At 47.0% G+C, this 15,947-nt stretch overlaps 1 protein-coding gene across 17 annotated transcripts in view; it reads left to right on the forward strand.

The window, feature by feature from the left end:
• The window catches only part of TMCC1 (transmembrane and coiled-coil domain family 1), an 86,354-nt gene that overhangs the window by 64,232 nt on the left and 6,175 nt on the right, over window positions 1–15,947 (forward strand). For 13 of the 17 annotated variants that reach the window (XM_015874850.3, XM_015874858.3, XM_085516691.1 and 10 more), the window contains 2 exons: window positions 2,319–2,454; window positions 4,785–9,097. In XM_015874850.3, coding sequence (XP_015730336.2) covers window positions 2,319–2,454; window positions 4,785–5,099 — 451 coding nt within the window. In that variant the 3' untranslated portion in view covers window positions 5,100–9,097. Of the gene's footprint in view, window positions 1–2,290; window positions 2,455–2,838; window positions 9,098–10,043; window positions 10,113–15,947 lie in introns of those variants that run through there. The other 4 variants (XM_085516693.1, XM_085516695.1, XM_085516694.1 and 1 more) reach the window with 4 other exon arrangements.

Consider the following 15,947-nt stretch of genomic DNA (forward strand, 5'->3'; position numbering starts at 1 on the left):
ATCTTCAGGCCCTTGGAGTCAAGTGAAGCCCTCTTAGCTTCTCAGACTTCAACAGCAGTGTAGAACAACATGGGAAAAATAAAACAAACCACATTTTCTAAATTGTAGATGGTGAGACAAGGAATTAAAAGGAGATGAATGGAGGAATTTCAAAAATAAGTTTTTATTATTAACCCCGTTCTGCCAGTTTCCTAACACGTGGTTTCCATCTATGAAAAAGCTCGGGTGGTTCTGGGGTGCAAACTTGGAGTCAGGCCACTGAGACCCAAGAGCAAGGCAGCAGTCTGCTCTGTGCAGTGGGTTGTGCTTTATGCCAATCATGTTTAACTCCTGACTATGCAGCCTTGGAGGGTTCCCTTATGTTTCCTGTAGACAGGTTGTTTTGAACTTGGTAAAATATGGTTGTTTCTTTTTAAAGAAACAATTTAAGCTGCCTGGCAACAGCTGTTTTGTGAAGGTGCTTATGTGGGAGGTTAAAACATATAATCATGATGCTTTCAGAAATAGTTTAGTTCCTTTTCGTTTTAAAACCCACTGGAAGACTTTAAAATACATTAACAGGTGATTTGTGCTGCCTTTAGGACTCCTGAGTGGGCTTAGTTGTGCTTTTTTGGTTGATGTAAAGTTTTGTTGTTTTTTTTTTAAATGAGGTGGAAACAAATGGCAACATTAATTATCTGGATTCCTTCCTCATTAGCCGGTCTTCACGTGGCTGCTATCCTGCTTGAGCTTGTAGTTCCTTGGAAACCAGTTCCCTCATGTGCCCTGCTGCAGTGGCACAGCAGCACTGGTACCTCCAGGGTCAGCTGGGGGCTGTCTGGGGCTCCCTGCGGGCTCAAACACTTGTTGGAAGATGTTCTGCTATGTCCAACTCCTCCATTTTACTTTCAGTGGTTATTGCACCAAGAATGTGAATGGAAATTCTCTTTGGACTTTTTAGTTTAAAGTAAAAACCTGAAAGCATGGTTCAGTACTAGCTTATGCCAATGGATTTTGAATATGTAGCTCATGAAGCACTAAAAACCTTTTGGGGAGGGGTGTGGTGGGAGGAAGTGAATTTTTTTGTTTAGTTTCAGAGCTTAAATTCTCATTTATGGAGAAGTAGTGCTTGTTTGTTTTATGCATGTATGTATGTACATCATTTAAAACAGGAGGTAGTCAGATGGGGACAGAAATTAAGGAATTATCTGCATTGAATTCCATACAGATTTCTCTATTAGTAGTAATCAAGAGCAGATGATAAGAGCTGTACTTTAAACTCTTTCCAAGCTGTTACAGTGAACACATTAAGTGGAAATCAGAGTGGGAATAGCACAGTGGCTACAATATAGTTGTACCCATGCCTTCCTTGCATCAGAGCATTGCTGATAACGGGCCAGGAATAAGGAAGCAGTGGAGAGTGCAGGGAAGAAGGCTGGTGTGTTGTTTTGGCTGTTCTCACCCCTGGTCTGAGCTCTCTCCATGTTTACCTTCTGGAAACAAGACAAATACTTGCCTGATTTTTTAAAAGATATTGAAACATGAGTTGCTTGTAAAGGGCTTGAAATTCCAAGGGTGAAGTGCTGCATACAAATACAAAGTATCCGTAATGTATTTTGAAGGTTCTGAAATAACATGAAGCTATTGTTGAAGTCTGTTTAAAAACTCTTCAGTGAGAAACAAAGCTTTCTCAGAGATGTCATAACTCCTGTTTTGTGCAGTCCTCTTCTGCTAAACCACTCTCAGACTGCTCACCATAGCAAACTGGAAAATAAGCCTTCAGTTCAGTGGTTCATGTGTCCTTCTTGTAAGTAATGCGGTGTTCTTTGCTAGTTAAGCTGAATCATTCACAAGAGATTAGAAGTACATCAATAAGTTAGACCACTGTGCAGTCTCATATGTAAAGGCTAGAATATGCCAGCATGTTCTCCAGGGCATGTTACTGCATACTATTTTGTTGTCATTTTTACTGAAATTACTCGTCTAAAATACACGAGAGTTTATAGTATTAGAAGGTAACTTATTTGGCTTAAAACAAAAGTTTTAAGAATAAGTATGCTAATTCTGCACTTGATTTCTTTCATCTCTTGACAGTTGTCATTTCTCCTCTTTGCTTGTTTTTTCCCTGGCTTGAAACAAGACCAATGTTATCTTACCTGATAGAAGAGCTTTCTTGAATTCCCAGTGGGAGGGTCTCACATTGTTCATAAAACAAAGTTCTGTAGGTGCAGTCATTGTTTAATAACAAGTCTGTGGTATTCACTGCTCAGTTGTAACTGGTCTAACAGTTGCCTCCCTCTTTTCAATAAAGCTGCTGTACCATGTCATCTCATTTCTAGATGTGAAAGACTGGAAGAGCAGCTAAATGACCTGACTGAGCTCCATCAGAATGAGATCCTGAATCTGAAACAGGAGCTGGCCAGCATGGAGGAGAAAATTGCCTATCAGTCTTATGAGCGAGCCCGGGACATCCAGGTGGGTGACAAAAATAGGAGCACTGAAATCTGGTCTTCCACATGCTCCCTCAGTAACTGTTTTTGAAATACTACTTTGATTCAGTATTTGTTGTAAATCACCGTAGGTTTATTGCTAAACTTTATATTAAAGATTTCTGATCTTTATTCAGTCTCTGACCCTCAGGTATCTCCCCAAATAATTATTTTGTAATGAAGGGCTGTGCACATTCAGTGAGCAAATTGAGAGGACCTCCACTTATTCAGAGAAGGGTTTTGAAATGAGTGATAACACAGTAGAAGCCTGCACCCACTTTTTCTACTGGCTCTATTTGCAGGGGTTTGTTTGGGTATTGGAAACTAATGGGCTCTGACCTGAAGCTTTTTTTTTTTTTTTTTTTTGCAGTAGTGTTTGCAGTGAACTCATCTAGGATGCATTTCTGTGTAATGAATTTTAGAGACCAAAGATGTCTCAGGAAAAATACAGTCGGCTTTGCGTATCCACTGCATTTCTGAACAGCTATTTCTGTTGGCTTGCCGAAATACAGAGATAGTTTTAAAAGAAAGGTTCCTTCAGTGTTTTAAGGACCAAACCAAAGCAAACAGAGTCTGTGTTGTGGGAGGGCCTTCCACAGACCCAAGCAGGCACATAGCAAAAACCTGGGCAATGATCTGAGCAGCAGCTAGACCTTGTCAAGGCCCATTCAGAAACAAATCTCTCATCTATTTTAAATTTGTGTTGTGTTTGCTTTAGCAGGCATCCCAACGTAGATAACTGACATGAGATATTTATAATGTGAGTGGAGAACTGTAGGTCAAAGATCTCTCTTTCCTCCTCTGAAGGAGTCCCAGCCAGGTGAACGCCTTTGCAGGCAAGGCACACCTGGCTCATGGCACACTACTAGGCCCAGCTGCAGGGCGAGTTGAGTCAATGTCCTTTTGGGTTCCTTGCTTCTTGCAGGTGTTGTTCAGTATTACCCATTACCTTCAGGTGGCATAACTGAAGAGAAGCCCTTGCGCTTCATGACTTATACAGATGTTACACGAAGACAGAAAAGTAACAGATAGCAATGACCTTTAAGTTAAGTTTAACATAAATCAATGTCAGTGGCCTCTGACAGTAAACAGCAGTCTCTCCCTTTAGGGAATGTTGCAATATTCACATTTTATTCTCCTTTCTAGTTTAATTCAGCGGGAAGAATTGAGGTTGGAAACTTCAACTGAAGTGGGATATTCTGAATAGCTGCTTCTATTCTTCATTTCCTGGTTCATTACTTTTAGTGTAAACTTTAGTACAAATAGGGACTGGCTATTCCTCAGCATTGCTGGGGAAAAGATAAATGTTCAGTCTTCTTGTGTGAAGGAACAGTCAAGGACATGTGCTGGTGCTGCAGAGGAGCAGTGACAGAGCTTGGTCTGCAGGCACAGGTCCTGGTTCTGATTTGATCACCATTCTGAGTGATGTCACTGCTCTATTCAGACTTCTGACTCTTACCAATGTCATCATTCAGGTGCTGGGAAAAGCAGTCCGGAGGGAGCGTTGAGGGCAGAATTATAACTTCATATCTCTGTGAGCAAGGTGCCTTAAAATCCCCAGCTTATCTCCGACCCACCCACTGCCTGTTGGTGGTAGGTGTGCTGGTCAGGTCTAGCAGTGTTCCACAGCTACTCCTCCTGGTTGCCAACTGGGCAGACCCAGCCCTGCATCCTCTGAGCTTTTTTGGTTAGTTATTGCTGTTGACTTAGTATTGTGCCAGGTTGAAAGGGGGTCAGATGAGCACAAATCAGAGGAAGAAAATGATGGAATGGTGAGGCTCTGGGAACACACAGAATGAGTGAGGAAGAGGAATACTGGCAGAACACAGAGCCTTCATCCCCTCAGTGATCTCTTGAAACAAACTGAGGTGGGCAGCTCTTCTTTCAAGTAGGTGAAGGCTGTCTGCTTGCTGAGGGCTCTGTGTCCTCCTTCCTATGGATCCAACCACAAAACAGGAAGGATGGTAAGGCCCCTGCCATGTTCAAGGGCAGACAGCTTATGTGTAAAGTCCTGTAATGAAGCCTGGCTTCTGCCAAAGCTGTCAGCTTATTCCTTCAAGACATTCTCAAGGAAGTGAGGTCACACAGTGCCTTATGCACTGCTGCACTTAGTTGATGAGGACTCCTCAATTACATGCAGTGGCACAGCCTCTTCTCCTGCAGCAGAATATGAAGTCAGCATCATGACTTACATCCTGCAGAAGGTGTATGAGGAAGGTGGCCTTGCTGTGGTCTGGTTGCTACGGTGAGAGCCTTTGGCTGCTGCAGCATCAGCCCATGACGCACTGGAACCAAGCGGTGTGTTCTTGTCTACAGGAGGCCCTGGAAGCATGCCAGACCCGCATCTCCAAGATGGAGCTACAGCAGCAGCAGCAGCAGGTGGTGCAGCTGGAGGGTCTGGAGAATGCCACAGCCAGGAACCTGCTGGGGAAGTTCATCAATATCCTCCTGGCTGTCATGGCCGTCCTCCTTGTCTTCGTCTCCACTGTGGCCAACTGCGTCGTGCCCCTCATGAAAACTCGCAATAGGACGTTCAGCACTTTATTCATAGTGGTTTTCATTGCCTTTTTGTGGAAGCACTGGGATGCCATCTCTGGCTACTTGGAACGGTTCTTGTCTCCCCCCAGATGATGCCATGAGGAATCGGCTGCATTGCCCCCTCCCAGCACACTCGGTGAGCAAGCGTGGCAAAGATTAGTTGGCAACTACTCCGCTGAAGTTTTGAAGTGTCTGAGTGAATTTGTTTACATTTAGAATAACGTTTTTTCTCTGCAAGATGCATTGCAATAGTATTTTTTAGATTTTATTCAAGAACTCTTTTTGGTGAGAATCCTGGATAATTTTTATGTAGCACGGTTCTCTTTGGATGCAAATCTTAAGATTCTTTAAAGTGTACAAAATAAATAAATAAAATACAGAAATTTGGAGCATACCAATGGGCAACTTAAACTGTGGTTTGAACTACTGTACTAAACCTGTCAGGAAGAAGAAAATGTGATTAACTTAAGATGAGCAAAACTAAAGGTAGTGCACACAGCCTTGAGGGATGGTAACACAGCAAACCTGTAACTAAACTTTTACTGTGAAGTCTGCACACATTCCATGTCCAAATGTATGGGTTCGGAGTGGTTTCTTAACAAGAAAACATCGTGTGGATCTTTCCCGACTCAGCGTCTGGGTTCACCATTTGTGCTAACCTGACTGAACAGTGACTTTCTGTAAGGCTGGTTAACTTTGCTAAGCCTATGAAGTGGAAGCCTCATGCCATATACAGTAACTGCACAGTTGTGCTGCAGTATTTTGAAGTAGTCCTTGAAACACTTACCTTTAAGCAAAGCCCTTGGTCGCACTTTTAAGTTGTTTTTTTTTAATGTATGTATATTCACAGATTAAAAAAAAAAATCCAAACAGCATACTTGAAGAGTATTATACTCAAACTCTCAGTGCTTCCTTATTGTTTCTAATAGGATTTATTATTATTATTATTATTATTATTCGGTTGTTGATTTTTTGTTGGTTGGTTTGTTGTTTTGCTTGTGGTTTTTTTGGTTTTTTTTTGTTTGTTTTTTGAAGGGGTCAGGTGGGTCATTGCTTTTTTTTTTTTTTTCCTTATAAATAAAGAAGTGATGTTTTTAAATGAAGAAATGCGTGAATAATTATGAGCTGTCTTGTCCTGAAGCAGTTTTGTGGAAGGCAGACGGTAGTTTCTAGTGCCAGCCTGTCTGGAACACAGTGCTGTTCATACGCCATTTCTGTCCTGTGCACACAGATGCAGCATCAGGAAGAACATCATCCTCTCCACACATTCTTGTCAGGCAGGTGTTTTGTTGGTTTTTTTTTTCCTTTTTCCAAATGTGAAAAAGAATATATTTGTATTTCTCTCTTCAGCATCATCTCTCATTCCTGGCCTCGGGTTAAGAATAGGGAATTTCTTTGCATACCTTCTTAGGCAACAGGTTCTTTTAAGGAAAGAAATGCTGAATCGAGTTTGCTTACAGGAATGATTGCCTCAGAAATATCCCTGATTCCGTTTTTAAATAAACTTAAGATTGAAACCAAAGTTTTCCTGTCCACAGATCAGATCATCTGTGTAGAGATTTTGTAAACTGTATCTGTGTAGTGTGCCATAGTTAGCATCCTCTGTGAGGGCGAGCACTCATAGTACCTTTTCAAATCCCTAAAGGAAATGTTGGCTTCAGCCATAATTGGTGCAGGCTGCTGTTGCTGATGGATGTTGGTACCGGCAGGCAAGGCTGCGTGTCCAAGGAATGTGGATTCACTCAGTTTTTTTAAAGTTTGGTGCCCCTTTCATTGTAACAGTGTCAAGATACAGCTTCCATCTCCATGAAATGTTAACAGACTCTGGGAGTCTTTCAGCACCATTTGTGGTGTTTATTCAGATGATGCTATTCTTCTTCCTTCTGGGTTTATATTCTCTGTAGGAACTAAATGTTGCTCAGGTGACCTAGACCAGTTGAGATCATACATATTCATACACGAAACATATGCATTATATATACAATATGTGTGTATGTGTATATGTATATATGTATACATATGTGTATACACATATACACACACATAAATGTAAAATATACGCCATGATGCAAATTCTGGACTCTTTAGAAATCCCCCTGAACTAGGTTAACTGATGGCTGGCTGATAAAAGCCCTCCGCAGCTCACCCATTCTTCAGAGATTCTTTGTATTTTTTCCATACTCACAGAAATCTCAGGTACCCTGCAGGGATCCCAGCACACCTGCCTTTGTCACCGTATGCACTAATCTGTTCCTGTCGTACTTCAAATGCAAATTGCCAATTGCAACTTCCTCAAGCCAAAAAGAATAGTTCTTCTCACACGAGTTGCAGACAGAGCAAAGGTTGCATAATTGTTTCCTCTCTGGACAGTTCTTGTAGCTCAAGTGAAGCTGCATTCTGTATACAGTCCTTATCTGGCTGGTACAGATTATGCAGATAATCATCTTCTCCTTTTTAGGTTTTGTCAGAAACAACAGCGTGGATAACAGTAAGAAATAATTTGGTACATAGCTGAAAAGTGTTGTTGCCTTTATTTGTGGCTCCTAGCCTCTGCACCTCCGTTCTCCTCAGTTTTGGTCACTCTACAAGAGCTCGTGGTAGGTTTTCCTGTGGTCAAATCAGGAAGGAATTGGAAGCCAATGAATTTGGAGGCTCAGTGCCACTCATCTGTAGTATGTGAAGGCAGTGATTGCCTCTCTTCTTTATACCCTAACTTCATTTAGCATCTCAAGTGTGTCACTGTCAGTAAATGCCATTTGCTAATTTGCCAGGTGTAGGCTTGATAGAAACTTATCACCTCAAAACTGTTTGGCAAAGGCCATGTATATATGGCTCCAGACAATGTCTGTCTGTCTGTCTCTTTCTCTCTCGACACTTTTTTCCATTCCAGAGAGTCATCTGCAGTAATGCCACATATGATGCTGCATCCACTTTTCTTATCCCAACAGAGCTGCCATGTGTTTTGCCTTTTGCATTAGCAGAATGTTTTGGGGTTTTCCTCCCTCTTCAATTTGAAGGTCTGTGATGATTTCTGATAGGTTAACAATGATTATATTGTTGGACATGTGATTCTAGCTTTAAGGCTCCCTTTCCCTGTCAGTGGTTGTGTTTGCTTTCTTGATGAAGCATTTCTGGATGATGTGTAGAAGAGTCCCTGGTGTGGCTGTGCACGTGTGAGTACCTTTTGTGGACCTTCCTTTTGGATGTATGCTGTTCTAGTGACCATCTCTGAGTTGCAGAATGTTTCCCTCAACATTTCATATTTGGAGCTGGAATTCTGGAATTATTTGGGTATGTTTAGTGCATATCAACTTGGGATGTGAAAAGGGAAGAATGTCACGGACTGTGCTAGTTGGGAAAGCACCGACTCTTCAGAGAAATTCTGGGGTTCAAGTGAAATTCATCTTTTTTTCCCTATTTGTTTTCTCAGTGTAAAAAAAAAAAGAAAAAAGAAAAGAAAAGAAACAAAACAAAAAAGTCATCTTGATGCAAAAAAATGACTGTCTTTGATTTGATGAATTTCCCTTTCCTCTCAGCTTCATTAGTTTACATTAATGATACCAAGCATGCTCACAGCAATGATTTCCTTGGATTATTCCAGTCCTGTGAGCTTTTAGGGTCTGATCAGATTAATTGAGTTCTGTACGTGTTGCACTGGGACAGAGAAGCACTGTCTTTCAGCTTTGACAATTACGCATTTTTTAAATTAAACAAAAAGGCAGCATTACAGCAGAATACACCGAGCTACAAAGGGGTCCAAGATTGGGTAGTTCTGACAGTTTTAAAGTGAATTCTGAATGTGGCTAAAGAGTTAAAACCCTGTGTGTCTGTGTTGTGTGTGCCGGGTGGTATAGTGGTAGGCAATTGACTTAGCTGTAAGTGTGTTTTAAAAGTGTAAAAAATAAACTGAAAAACTCACTTGCACGGATTGAAGAGTACAGAAATGACACTTGTGAAAGTAACACTGTAGTTTGTAGATCTTAAGCTGCTAATTGTTGAGAGAGATTTACATTTGTCTTGTCTGATTGTTGCAGATTTATCTGTGACACTTTTACTGTATATAAAAAATAAATAAAGACCTCAGCTATTAACACTGGATTAATTGGAATGTTTGCACGGGGCGGTGGGAGGGGAGTCAAGAAAAATAGGGGGATATGGAGAGGGTGGAAAGTGTGATGAGTCCTAATAGCTCAGGTTTGATCACACTCTCCCCTCCCCTAAGAGTTTGAAGTTTGATCGAGTACTCCATAAATCTTTTTATTGAGCTTCCATCCTATGGTGAGCCAGACCCCACCTGCCGTGGTGAGAATGAGTGGCTGTGTGCTCCGTCCTGCAAGACAGCACATGGTCCGTGAACCTCTGGGTGTTTGTGTGCACTCCTGGCCTGCAGGGCTGGAGGCTCAGCTTGGAGGTGGGTGCTAAGCAGTGACTCACCCAAGACATGCTGCCTATTTCAGAGAGCCATGTGGGTCCTGGCTGTGGGGCAGACTGTGCCAGTAGGGAGGGGCTGGGTCTCACACGTTTGGTTCTTTTCTGTATGGGTTGACAGGATGAGCTCAGTGCTAACCTGCATGTGCAAAAAGTAGGGAGGAGGAGGGGGGGTACATGTGTGGCCACAGCTGTGCTCCATGTGGAACTTGTGAGGGAGCAGGTCCTGGCTGCATCTCAGCTTTAAAGAGATAAAAAAAACAGCTGGTAGGACCGTGTGCACTGAGCAGAGCTCATTCCCTCTGCCTCCAAGGAAAGGTGAGAGCCTGTACGATGTGGGCTGGGCTGCCACAAGGAGTGTAAAAAGCCTGTCTACCAATTTTCATACCATTTTTCAGTTCTTCGGTATTTGTACAAGGTGGGAGTGGGCGCATCTCTCTCTGAGGGAGAAAATGCTCCATCCTGTTAGGTTTGGTGAGCTGCTCAGGAGCACGAAACCCAGGGAATGGCAACAATATTAGGGGGAGTCTTCTGTTTTCACGTATGCACACAGGTTATAGAACCAGCAAAGGATGAAAAAGCAGAAATGGCCATTATTTCTCCCCACAGGCAAATTCCGGCAGCTCATGGATGGAGCAAGTACTTGGAGCCGCTTTTGCTGGAACTTTCTGACTCAAGGTAGGATGGAGATGTTGCCGGTGAGGTTCAAAGTTTCTGCATTCTTCTGGGGGTCATCTGACAGGCTGGTTGTGGTACCTGTGGCTGTCGCACATGGCTCAAGACAAACAGGAGGGCATAAAGACTAAGGATGAAAATAGTGGTTTTCTACCCCCAAGTCAACAGTTTCATCCTGTCGTTCAGAGGGCTGGGAGCCATCACTCACTCCTTGTTAGTCTGTGGGAAGTAGTTTAACAGCTCCAGTCAGGACAAGCAGTAGCACAGAGCCGAGAAGCGCCTGACCTTTCTCCCTGCAGAATGCGCTCCTTCGGGTCAAATGGAAATTCAGGCCCAGCGGTGCCACGGCGGTTGATGCCGGGACAGCCGGCGGCACAGGGCAGTTTCCCCAGCCACAGCCCACGGGAACGCGCAGTCCGGGTCCGCCGGCTCCCAGCGACACTGAAGTTCGGGTTAAAGCGCCACGTGGGGCCCCGCTGGCACGGAGGGGCCAAAGGTGAGAACCCGCAGCGACCTGCGCTACTGCGGACCGACCGCCCCGAGCCCGTGGGACGGTGTCACGGGAGGATGCGCGGCTCGGGCGGGCAGCGCCGCCCGGCGGTCACCCCGCGCCGTCACACCGCCATTACAGCGCCATGACAACGCCATTACACCGCCACGCGGCTCCGAGGCGCCGAACGGGCGCGGTGGGGGCCGGCAGGAGGACCCTCCTGGCTGCGGGGCCCGGGCGGCCCAACAGCGCTTCTGCCGAGGCAGCCGGGACCAGAGTGCCCGAGACTCGAGCGGGGATGTGAACCGCTCTCACTTCCATTGTTCTAATAGACTGTAATCGTTCTAATCTGATCTACTTTCAGCTGAGACAATCCCGAGCGCAAAGCCGCCATGGAGCCCCTCCCGCAGCTGCTGCCGCCGCCGGGGCGGGCCGAGGAGCGCAGGTTGCGGGGCGCAGGTTGCGGGGCGCAGGTTGCGGGACTCGAGCCGCCCGCGACGCCGCTGCCCGTTCGCAGTCGCCGCCCCGGTCTCTGGCGCCACCCAGCGGCCGCAGGTCGGTACCGCGCCTCGTCCCGCGCTGCCCGGCCTGACCCCACCGCTGCCGCTCGGACCTACGGCCGTGTGCACGGGACGCAGTGCGGGCCCCGGTGCAGCCCCGCGGGGGCCCTGCTGCGCGTGGCATCTGAAACAGTGTTACTAGCAGCAACAGGGAGGTAATTGTCCCCCTGTACTCGGCATTGGTGCGGCCGCAGCTCGAGTACTGTGTTCAGTTTTGGGCCCCTCACTGCAAGAAAGACACTGAGGCCCTGGAACGTGTTCAGAGGAGGGCTACAAAGCTGGTGAGGGGTCTGGAGCACAGGCCGTATGAGGAGCGGCTGAGGGAGCTGGGATTGTTCAGCCTGGAGAAGAGGAGGCTCAGGGGAGACCTCATTGCTCTCTATAACTTCCTGAAGGGAGGTTGTGAGCTGGGGGTTGGCCTCTTCTCTCGTGTAATCAGTGATAGAACTAGAGGGAATGGTTTTAAGCTGTGTCAGGGGAGATTCAGGCTGGACATTAGGAAGTATTACTTTTCGGAAAGAGTAGTCAGGCACTGGAATGCATTGCCCAGGGAGGTGGTGGAGTCACCGACCATGGGAGTGTTCAAGAAACGTTTGGATGTTGTGTTGAGGAATATGATTTAGCCTGGAAGTATTGGTAATGGTTGGACTAGATGATCTTCTAGGTCTTTTCCTACCTTGATAATTCTGTGATTCTGTGATTCTGTGGCAGTGTCCACACTCGGCTCTCGCAGCGCTGTACAGCACGGCCCTGCTGTGGCTGCAGTCAGAGTCGTTTGCCCCATTCCGAGCGTTCCCCTCGTCTTCTCACGGTGTGCCTCGGCTCCCCTGAGAAGTCTCTCTGCCCCTACATCTGCTCCCTGCCCCGGGGCTGCCGTGTGCTGCCGGGTAGGGTGCACATAAAGGCGCCTTTGCTGCTGTGCAGGACAGGATCCGAATAAAAAAAAGGATGAAATCGTGAGACTGGGAGGTTCTCTGGATACAGGATGGAGAACGCAAAGAACAACGGCCGCATTGATAGAGCCTCATGTCTTGCTGTGGCTGAGGAGGAAGGACCCTCCCTGCCGTACTGGAGCTCGAGGCGGCAGTGAATATGTGGAGCTGTAAGAACGCTGTAAGGATGAGCAGCCCTGGGATGCTCGCTCCTGTCAGCAGAAATGCCCCTCAACTCCCCGCCACATCCCTCACCCCAGGTGCTGCTCACTGCCAGCGCCTTCTGCCAGTGCTTGCAGTGTCACTCATTAACGGGGCCTGGTGGTAGACAAAGCCTGCACTGAGATGGCACTGCCTCCAGGGCAAGGATGGGGCTCAGCTGAGGCTGCAGAATTGGCAGCCTGTGTCTTTGACAGAGAGTGGGGAAAAACCTCATAACAAGACGCATCCCTCTGAACTCATGGTGTAGTGCAAAGACCAGAGAGCCCCGGTCCCAGTGGCAGCATCAGAGCAGCCCTGGTTGTGCTGCAGGAGGCTCCCCAGGTAGCACCTCACCTCTTGGGCTCACAGGCAGAGCTGCTCTTTTTTGCCAAACTTTCAATTTCTGCTACTTGTGGCTATCCCCGCAGGCCAAAGGCAGCTGCAGCTTCTAACGATGCTGTTCTCACTTTACCTCCAGCAGCTCTGACTCACTTCCTTTCCCACCACACTCCATTTTGGCTGGTGCTAGATGAAATCCCACTGTAAGCAGCCACAGGCACGCTCTGCTCCTCCAGCAGGAACACATCACATAGCACTGCATCACACAAACAACTGAAGCTCAGGCTCTGCTGTGCCCCTGTAAACCCTGTCCCTGCCCACTGCCACTTCATCATAAGACCAAGCCCACATGGATCAGTTCTTGTATTTGCTTCCTCTTATTGCTGGCATTCAGCCTACCTGCCCTGACTTGGTGTCATGGTTTTGTGATTTGTGCTGTTGGTATTCCACATCATAACATCATGTGCTGAGTACAGGGAGACAATCACTGCCCTGTTCCTGCTGGCAGTGCTGTTTCTGATGCAAGCCAGGATGCCGTTGGCCTTCTTGGCCACCCGGGCACAGTGTCGGCTCATGTTCAGCCGAGCATCAATCAGTACCCCCAGGTCTGTTTCCTCTACACAGCCTTCCAGCCACTCCGCCCCAATCCTATAGCACCGCCTGGGGTTGTTGTGGCCAAAGTGCAGGATGCAGCATTTGCTCTTGTTGAACCTCATCCCACTGGCTTCAGCCCAGCTCTCCAGCCTATCCAGATCCCTCTGTAGGGTCTCACTACCCCCAGGCAGATCCACACTGCCCACCAATTTGGTGTCATCTGCGAACTTACTGAGGGTGCACTCAATGCCCTCATCCAGATCATCAATAAAGATATTGAAGAGGACAGGCCCCAGCACTGACCCCTGGGGAACAGGATGCAATAATGAATCCTCAGGGCCTCCTGCCCAGTGGTCTGGAAGAGCAGCTCTCCCTCAGCCCAACACAGAGCTGGAGTAGCAAATGTGAGGGGACAGACTGTTGCAGTGGGAAGTGGGCCCTAAACCATTTGGGCCACAGGCCAGGAGCTGGGCTTCCCCTGTGTGAGGGCAGCAGCATTGCCCAGGTGCAGGGCAGGCTCAGGCTGCCTGTGTTGGTGCCCCTGTGGCACAGCAGGGGGGTCCGCACTGCTCCCAGGAGCCACAGTGTGGCAGTGGCTCCTAGACACGCACTGCTCAGTGCACTCCTGTCCTTCAGGCTGGGACATGGAAAGGATCTTGTCATGCATAGAAAGGATCCCATGAAATCTGGTTGATTTTTCACCCTGATTTATCTTTCACAAGCTCCATCTTTTGGCTCCTCTGGTACTGCCAGCCATGGCTACTGCCGTTGATTCAATAATGTATCTAATCTGGCTTTCTTGAGAACAGCCATAACTCAGAGCTGCTGTTCTCCTGCTGGAGCCATCTTCCTTCCTCACGCTCTTTCTCTCTTTCCCAGCTGAGGCTGATCTGTCTGGGAAACTGTCCAATTTGCTTCCATCTGATGGGAACGGATCCCAGCTCCATCCCTTCATCTGCATTGGAGTTAAAATCAGCCAAGGTCATTACTCTGAAATCACTCATTTTCCTCTGCATCTTTGCTGCCATTTTTCCCCCCTGTGCTGGGCCACGCTGGGTGCCCCAGTCTGTAGCCTGTCATGGTTTTGTACTTTTTGCTATTGGTATTCCACATCATGACATCATGTGGAGCACAGAGAATAACTACACATCCCAGAGGACCTCACAGAGAGAGAGGAAAATACGTCACAGAAGTGATGCTGGCTCTCTTGCTCTCTCACTGCCTGGCAGCAGGTGTGGGTGTGCTTCCAAGCTGTACACCTTCCATTGCAAAGTAGGCTTCTTGGTCTTTATAAAACTCTCTCATTTTACTTGATTTATTAGGCTCAACCTAGACCAACATGCTTGGGGTCACTGGGGGCTGCTCTGCCCAGTGCGAGGCTCACACCTTGATGGCCCTGAATCCCCACTCCACCTCAGAGCTCGTTTTAGCTCAGGGCTTAAACACAGGAGAGAGGGGCTGTCCACAGAGCATAGGGCTGCATGGTGCTCAGACCTGCATCTGCTGTGAGCTGCCCCATACACTGCTGTTGGCTGGAGCTGCATGCATATATCTGAGGTTAAACACTCAGAGCCCAGCTGCCAGTACCAGGAAGTACCTTCAGATGTGAACACAAGAAGCTGCTTCCACCTGACTCCAAAGCATGACTGAGCTGAGGGGTGTGCAGCTCCTTGGGCAGGGAGTCCTGCACCAGGGGCATCCTGCAGTGCTGCAGGTGTGCAGAGAGCTGCGGGGGTGCCCTCCTCCCAGTGCTGGGGGGCTTTAAGCTGTAAACTTGTAAGCAGAGTGCTCTGTGTTTGTAAACAATGAATGTAGATTGTGGCAGAGCCCAGTGCTCCTGAAGGAGGGCAGTAGCTGTGTGTACGGTGAGGAAGGCAGGGTGCAGTGCATGGGTACCTGCACACCCTGGAGTGCTGAGGGACTCCGTGCTGGAGGAATCACTTGCAAAATGGTCACTGATGCTCTTGTGATGTGATGGTGGTGAAAAGAGAATCGCTGCTGAGCTGTGTCATTTACAGAGCCCCAACATTAATTAACTGTGACTGATAATCCATTGCCAGAATGAACAATGCTGTGGACTTATCCATATAATTCCCATTTGTGTGTTTAAAGACTGATAGGAGAGAGAGAAAAAAAAAATCCAGATGAAAAGATAAGGCTGAAGATAGAAGATACATGGTGATGTCTTGGAAATCTAATTTAATGTAGAAAATATCCTTTTAAAAAACACACTATTAGCTGCTGTCAAGTGACAGCCATTTGGCCCTCACATGCTCCAAATGAATGAAGCCAAGTTGTGTCCGAGCTCTTCTGAGAGCACCGCCTGTAATGCTCACCAGGCTTCTTCCTGGAGCACACTGGATGCATGAAATCTGCATGAAGGCTTTGAGATGGGGCTTGTCAACAAAGCCCACAGCTGAGTTATGAATCACTTCAGCTTGTCACACGAGCTGGTTTCATACCAATATCTCCAGAGGAAAAGTGCTGGAGGATTGGAGGAGGTAGGAGTGGGGACATCAGATGTGATCCCCCTGCCCTGGTTCCTGATGGAAATGTTTCACCACCACAACCAGATAATGACTGGTTCTAATGTAATAGAATGGCCGACATAAAGTGCACATATTCTGTTTTCGCATCTGAGCCTAACATGTCCACGAGTCATAGTCTGAAATGATTGGGGGTGTTACCAATCACACAGTCTGACATTTTGCCAAACGGTCTC

This window comes from Coturnix japonica, chromosome 15 (assembly GCF_054131305.1).
Source record: "Coturnix japonica strain WE chromosome 15, WE-NBRP24, whole genome shotgun sequence".
In the NCBI taxonomy this organism is placed as follows: Eukaryota; Metazoa; Chordata; class Aves; order Galliformes; family Phasianidae; genus Coturnix; species Coturnix japonica.